Genomic DNA, 7686 nt, shown 5'->3' with positions numbered 1-7686 from the left:
GTGTTGTAAATAAAGTATTTTATGACCTTAACAATAAAGTCTGCTGTATTTGTCTATTGTTCCTTTGGCAATTCATGGCCTGTTTGGTGTAAAAGGACCACAGCAAGTTTGATATTTTATGGATGCATCAGCTGACCTACACCTATACATGATGACACCTATACTTTTTAAAAGTGCCCCCCGACGACCAAAAATATCATTGCAGATATGCTGATCATAGACAAATGTAATGTACTGTACTCAACGGTAACCTAAAATCACTCATTATTGACAAGATAATATTGCAAGAAAATCAGAATGCCAGAAACACCTACATCAGAGTAACCTTAGGTTATGGGAAGTGAAAGCCATGTGGGTCCTGTCCATATCCTCTTGGCAAGTCTGGCTGGCCACCTGTTGTTTGGTCGTGCTCCATGGCACAGAAGAGTCACCTAGTGAGCGCTGTGGGTTTCTGCATTACCTACGGCCATTCACACACACCCGATGCGAATCCATGCATCACACTGAATGAACACACTGACTCCTCATGTAGTGTTACAGTAGGGGTAATCCTGTGCCTGTTGTTTGGTCGTGCTCCATGGCACAGAAGAGTCACCTAGTGAGTGCTGTGGGTACTACATACAGGAAACTCCCTCTTCATTCCAAAATGAATTGTTCCATACCAACCTTTTCCATGTAGTTCTCTCCAGTAGCAAGTTTATCAATTCCTCCATGCAGTCCGCAAGATGTAGTCCACATACAGTGCTTTTTATTTAGTAAAATGTGCTCAAAACCGTTACATGTAGTGCTTTTCAGTAAAAAATATTCTTGAAACCCCCATACAGTGATTTCAACAATCATTTCATCAACAGTACAAATTTTCACTTTTGCCAGGCCAGATCCATGCCACCTGTATCTGCTTGAACATTATCCAGCCGCGCCACCCTGTATCTGCTTGAAGATGGCATATCCAAGCCACTCTGTATCTACATGTACCTACCCGCGCCACACAAATTTCAAGTCGTTTATGTAACATATGACATATTTGCTCTTTTTTTCGGGGGGGGGGGATTAGCATGCGTGCCCGGATGTCATCCATATAATCAAATCAACATGTGCTAATGGTGGATTAAGGTATTTATGTGGCAGGAACAGGTGTTAAACAGGGCACTTAGCAGAGCTCTACATCAAAGCAATAAAACTGGGATTGTCAAGGAAAGTTAGTTACCAAGGTCATTGATTTGTAATATCAGACATAACACAACATAATACAACACAGCTCACTCTGCACTTCAGAAGACATGTATTTTGTAGTATGGAGTGTAGTACACAATTTCATCTTGTTCTTTAAAAACATCTTTTGTATAGAAATATATAAAAACTGTATGCATACATTGTATACCACAGTAGTCCTCTTTGGATAAAATGCATAAAAATGTACATGTGATCATCCTGGCATATAAATTACTACTGTCACTTTTCTTCTGAATATACACATGTGTCCTGAGTGTATTATACTGCCTGCTATTAAAATCTTTTCATGTGCAGAGAGCTCAGTTGAAAAAAAATATCAAGCATCATTTGACGATGACTAACTTGTATCATAAGCTTTGCTCAACAACCATTTTGCACCAAGCTGGTATTTTGATTTTTTTTTACAAATATAAATTACTATTTGTCATAAATAGAGAATGTCTTTCCTGGATATTCAGCGGCGCCAGCATGAAGTGAGAGCCCTGCGGCAGCGTGAGAAGAAAGCGGCCAGACGTCCCCGCTTCCTGACAGGGCGGACCTGCTGCTGAGTGTCGCTAATCTCCTCTGTCTCCTCCTCATCACTAGAGTCCTCATCTTCACTGGGAAGCTCTTGCTCACTGGTCAGGCCCTCCAGTGTGATCAGTTCGAACTCCAGCGGCTTGATCCAGAAATCAGGATCCACTGACGTGGTCACGACATCCAACAGTTCTAAGGACGTCAGGCCACGTACCGGCAGGTCGTCAATAGCATCCAATCTGCCAACTGGTAGGGTTGATTCTCTCGCCGTTGCCTCACAGTGGAAATACAGCCTGTGCAACTCCTCACCGTCACCAAACAGCTCCTCCAGGATGTGATCATCAGAAGCCAGGAAGCGGTACCACTCTCCGTTGTGGAGTCTGTACAGCACGAAGTACCCACATCTGGCAGGCTGTGGTGCAGGGACAGGAGAGGTGGGCTGTTCTGTCAGCTGTTCCAACTCTGAAGGTCGGGGGCTGAGAAAAAAAGACAACATTAAGTACACATAACCCTCCATAGGAGCTGTTACAAGCAATCACAGTCAGAATATTTTCTGTTCTTCTCAGGCTACTTTTCTGGCTCCCAGTCATTAGATTGGTTTTTAACTGATAACAGAGCAGGAGAAAGACATAGAATAATATATTACATAATACATATCCGGGCTTTACCCATAAATGAGTATTATATGTCCATCACCCCCAAATCGGACTGGATTGCTTTTTTCACCGATCGGACTGGACTGCTTTTGACACGAACCCAGACATTGAGAGGAATGGATAAATCTTCCAACTAATGAATTGGATTAAATGATTTAAAAGTTCTTTGGTGTGTTAGAATCATTCAGACTACAAGAATAAAGGCACATAGAAATGCTGCTGTAAGTACCTGATCACAGCCCTGTCAGTTCCTGGTAGTGCCTGTGTGGGGGTCCCACTGCTGGCAGCTCCATGTGACTGACTGGTCAGGGCCTCATAACCTCGGACCAGTTTGCTCACGTTAGCTGATCTGTAGAGGAAACATGTAGTACGTGGGTTCTAACAACAACATAACTGTACAGATACAATGTAGACAGTACTGTCTGAACTATGCAGCAATCCACTTTGTAACCTAAGGCAACGGTCATCTTACAATACAGGTGTTCCCACTATATACAACAGACTGGCTTCTGGTTTGTAGATATAGATAGCATCCTCCCCCCCCCCCCATGTTCTAACTGTTCTGAACATTGCTAGTTAAACCCAATCAAACAGTTCTTACTCGCTAAACGAGCTGGCCGCATCACCCTCTTGCCCGGGCTATTTTGGAGAAGGAACACAATAAGATCAACAAAACAAACAAAGCAGAGCTAAACAAACAGAACAGAGCAAATTTAAAGCAACATATAAATTAGGGTGAACTTGTGAATAGTTTAATAAAATGAGGAGAACATAATATATAACAAGTATGAGAGGAGAATAATTTGCTTTATCCAGGCTGCTGAAATGGAATCTACTGATAACGTCCTGTAAGATTTAAATTTTGACATGGGGAAACTTGAGATTTCAAACCCTTCAGGCTGGTGAAGAAGAGAGAATACACAGACTAGTTTGATGGTCTAAAATCTCTGCTTCTGACCATCGATGTAAAATAACTTACCTTCAACTTCCCCTCATCACTCTCATTGGTCAGTTTTCTCAGGAAAGTGTTGACTTGAGCTTGTTCAGCCAGTCCACCTGTCTGAGTCTGTAGTGAGCAGGAAAGGGACATGAACAATAAGTAATATTTAATAAGAGCCACAAAACAAAATGAAATCATCACAAAACATCCTGAGTAACATCAAAATCTCTGCTCGGGATGTTGCAAAGCTCATTAAAGATCTTGATGCCAACAAGGCAACCGGACCCGACAATATCCCGGTGGTGGTTCTCAAGAACCTCTCGCCCAAATTGTCTCCTATCCTGGCCAAGCTCTTCAACCGTTGCCTGAAGCTGAGGTGTTTTCCCAACATCTGGAAAATATCCTCAGTCTGTCCCGTGTTTAAAAACACTGGGGAACGGTCCTCTCCATCCCAGTATCGGCCAATCAGCCTGCTCAGCGTCATCAGTAAACTCTTCGAGTCATTAATAAACAAGGAGGTACTTAAACATCTTGAACGAAACAAACTCCTGAGTGACAAACAGTATGGTTTTCGGTCTGCGAGGTCCACTGCAGATGTTTTAACGGTCATTACCCATCGAATCAGCACAGCCCTTGACGGAGGCTTTGTGTCCAGAGCCGTTGCTCTGGATATATCAAAAGCCTTCGATAAGGTCTGGCATAGAGGCTTGCTACATAAACTTGCAAGCTATGGAATCTCAGGCAAGGTGTATTCTACAATTAAGTCATTCTTGTCTGGTAGATCTCTGAAGGTCGTTGTCAATGGTCAAGCGTCAGCATCTCACACCATCAATGCTGGAGTGCCCCAGGAATCCATTCTCGGGCCAACTCTTTTTAATTTATATTAACGATCTACCTGATCACCTAGTCAGATCGTTTACTGACATCTATGCTGATGACACCTCAGTATATGGCCGCACATCCAGGAGATATAATAACGACTCCCTCTCCGCTGACCTTGAACGCACTGTTCAGTGGGGGAGTCAGTGGCTTGTGACCTTTAATCCGTCCAAAACAAAGCTTCTCTCTTTCCATCATAAGAGACTGATCCGAAACTTCCTCCTGTCCATATGGGGGAGACACGGCTAAAAGAATCAGCATGCCTCGATAGCCTTTTGGGCCTCAAACTCACATATGACCTCAAGTGGAACAAAATACATGTACATCCAGTCTGTTGCCAAGGAGGCTGGTAAGATGGTAGGGTCATTGTACCGCACCAGAAAGTACCTAACTCCTTCTGCCATCTTGTATCTGTATAACTATAAGAGCCAAATCCGTCCAAAAATGGAATACTGTTGTCACATCTGGGCTGGAGCTGCACAGAGCTCGTTGAGCTGTTTAGATAGGGTCCAAAATCGTTTGCGAAATCTCGTTGGGAGAGACCTGCACGCCACGTTACAACCGCTTTCACACCGGCGCGATGTTGCTAGCCTGGCGTTACTATATCGATATTTCCACGGCAGATGCTCTGCTGAACTTCACTCCCTCGTACCCCCACTCAGAACATTCTCTGCAAGAACACGCTTAGCCACTTTAACAGCAGAAAATCACCCTTTCTTCCTCAATAGTCCATCTGTCAAGAGAAAATTTCATGCTGACAGTTTCTTCCCCAGAACCACTTCACTGTGGAACAAGCTTCCCCGTGAATGTTTCACCGCTAATTACAACCTCCAACGGTTTAAATCAAGGGTGAATAAATATCTGACCACGCAGTCATCACTGTAACCCAAAACATGTAAGTGGCTCTCAGGAGCCTTGTTTTGAGGTGAATTCTGAAGTAAATAATAAAAAAAAATCCATTCATTTAACACATTGATACCTCTAAGGAAATATGAGAGAATAACCTTTCCTGGTCTAGTTAGGGAATCAAATTGAATGTCTATAGTATATACTTTTCATTTACTGGCACCTCGGTATGAAGTTTGATTTGAAAAATAAGGTTTTCGACAGGTTGAACCCAAATGTTGTTAAGTGGACAAGGTTAAACAACCTCCGTGTATCAGCTTAGCTGATAACTGTAGGTCTTACCTCTACCTGACTCAAGTCGTTCATCGTCGGCATCTTGCGCAGGGCAGACATCGTGTCGTAGGGTTTTCTCCGGTTAGGCGAAGTACACTCGCTCTAATGCAGAACACAGAGGTCATCAAATAAATCCACAAAAGAAATTATTTGCTGGTTTCCACTGGCGGCAAGATGTCTACATACACTACTAACTGTCCACAAGATGTCAGAAATACCCCCCCCCCCCAAAGACTTCGTTCTCTTCCCGTAAGCCTAAAATTTCCTTACAAGCAACAATGACCTTGAGGTCTTATGTGACCTTGCGATGACCAGATTGCTGCGAACTTTTCGTGCTTCATTTCGCCAGATATTAACACTTTTGGACGGTCTGTCAGCCGAAACCTCATGTATTAGTAGAACTCACCCGTAAGATATGACTGAGATTTGCGGATTTTTCGCCAGATTTTACCTAAAACAGGAGAGAGAAAAGTTTCCCACCTGGTTCGTGAGCACGAAACTTGTCGAATGTGTAGAATTTGAACCCGCGTCCATGGCAACACGAGTAAACATGGCGTTCGAACGCATGGGAGGAAAGAACCTGCGATTTCCGTTCTGAAAATGGGAACATCTGCCAAGAGTCGTGTTTTTAAATAGAAATGTTTAAAGAAATATTTTCCCTTCTCAAGTTTTCAGCATATCTAAGACAATATGATTAGATAATTTAAATGGGTCTTAAGAATTGGATGTGTTGGTTTACTTTTTGTTGTGATCTGGGATCATTCCTGCCATTATGGTGGATGAATACAACAGTAGCAATCGGGTTGCGGTTGTGACGAATTTGGTTGTGGAAATGGTGACCTAGATTTGCACAACTCGTTGCTATAAATAATCACTACCAGAATTATGCACATCGCAACTAGGATTACACCAGGGAAGAGACAGAGACTTTCGTTTGGCCGAATTCAGAGTTTTAATCACTTCAAAGAAACTCTGAGAATGTCCTACGGTATGCCCCTCTCCCACGCAAAAGGCTACATGCCTGGCAGCCAGGGAGTGGTGGGTGGGATGATGTGCCTCTCTTTTGTTTCTTTGTTCCTTGTAATTCAAGAGTGGAACTTACGAAGTCTTGACGGTAGTTATGTCAAATTACGTTTTTGAGACAACAAAATAAAACGTTGACACAAAAAGTGACGCTTATCCGAAGGAAGTTGAAGTGCCTTTATGTTTACTACCTAATCAAACCGCTTCTGTTACTGCAGTGATAAGAAAATGTTAAAATATAACATTTTTCTTATTACTGTAAATTTTATTCATCCGTATTTTCGCGGGACTGCGTTTCGCAGTAGAATGAACACCTTCCACACACAGACAAGCATGCCTGTCCTTGGTGCTGAACACCATCCACGAACACACGGGAAAACAAATGTGACTACTTTCCCGGGTACAAAAGATGGACAAAACATTAATTCTACTACTACACTAGAACCGCCCAATCGACGATAGGACTGAATACATGTTACCAGCTTCGATCGCGAGGATAAGCTACGAAACCAACGTGCATGGATCAAAAGCGGCGTCTAGCAGTTCAATGAAGGACTGCACCATAATGTTGGCTGAGCCGCTTCTATTACTGCAGTGACTATTGGCCGCTTAGGGGCGCTTTTGATCCATGGCGATTTCAACAAGTGGTTCAAACTGCAAGGGAGGCGGAGACCGGCATATCAGACATATAAAAAGGCTTCAGTTCAAAACGTCGATATCGTTTGTTGTTGCCGAGATATTTCAATTTAAAAGTTAACGCTAACCCTAACCCTAACCCTAAACCCTAACCCTAACCCTAGCAAAATTAAAATCGATCAATAACATGGAAACCATGGTATCATTGGAATCCCCTTCCGGTCAGAAGTTCAAAACTGCAAACCAAACTTCGATATCGTTTGTCGTTGCCGAGATATTTCACCCTAACCCTAATTTAAGGCTAACCCTAACCCTAACCCTAACCCTAGCAAAATTAAAATCGATCAATAACATGGAAACCATGGTATCATTGGAATCCCCTTCCGGTCAGAAGTTCAAAACTGCAAACCAAACTTCGATATCGTTTGTCGTTGCCGAGATCTAGACCCTAACCCTAATTTAAGGCTAACCCTAACCCTAACCCTAACCCTAACCCTAGCAAAATTAAAATCGATCAATAACATGGAAACCATGGTATCATTGGAATCCCCTTCCGGTCAGAAGTTCAAAATGCAAACCAAACTTCGATATCGTTTGTCGTTGCCGAGATCTAGACCCTAACCC

At 42.9% G+C, this 7686-nt stretch overlaps 1 protein-coding gene across 1 annotated transcript; it reads right to left on the bottom strand.

The window, feature by feature from the left end:
• Window positions 1-1131: 1131 nt before the first annotated feature.
• LOC109469974 lies at window positions 1132-5463 on the bottom strand. The gene is made up of 5 exons (XM_019768738.1): window positions 5413-5463; window positions 3385-3471; window positions 3007-3044; window positions 2635-2754; window positions 1132-2225 (listed from the first exon to the last, which is right to left on the bottom strand). Exons 1-5 carry the CDS (start codon window positions 5461-5463, stop codon window positions 1688-1690), a joined length of 834 nt encoding a protein of 277 aa, XP_019624297.1. The 3' UTR covers window positions 1132-1687.
• Between the last annotated feature and the right edge of the window lie 2223 nt (window positions 5464-7686).

The sequence above is a fragment of the Branchiostoma belcheri genome, unplaced genomic scaffold (assembly GCF_001625305.1).
Source record: "Branchiostoma belcheri isolate BF01 breed outbred unplaced genomic scaffold, Haploidv18h27 scaffold214, whole genome shotgun sequence".
In the NCBI taxonomy this organism is placed as follows: Eukaryota; Metazoa; Chordata; class Leptocardii; order Amphioxiformes; family Branchiostomatidae; genus Branchiostoma; species Branchiostoma belcheri.
Note: the sequence above shows the minus strand (reverse complement) of the source record. Positions and strands in the feature narration are given on the sequence as shown.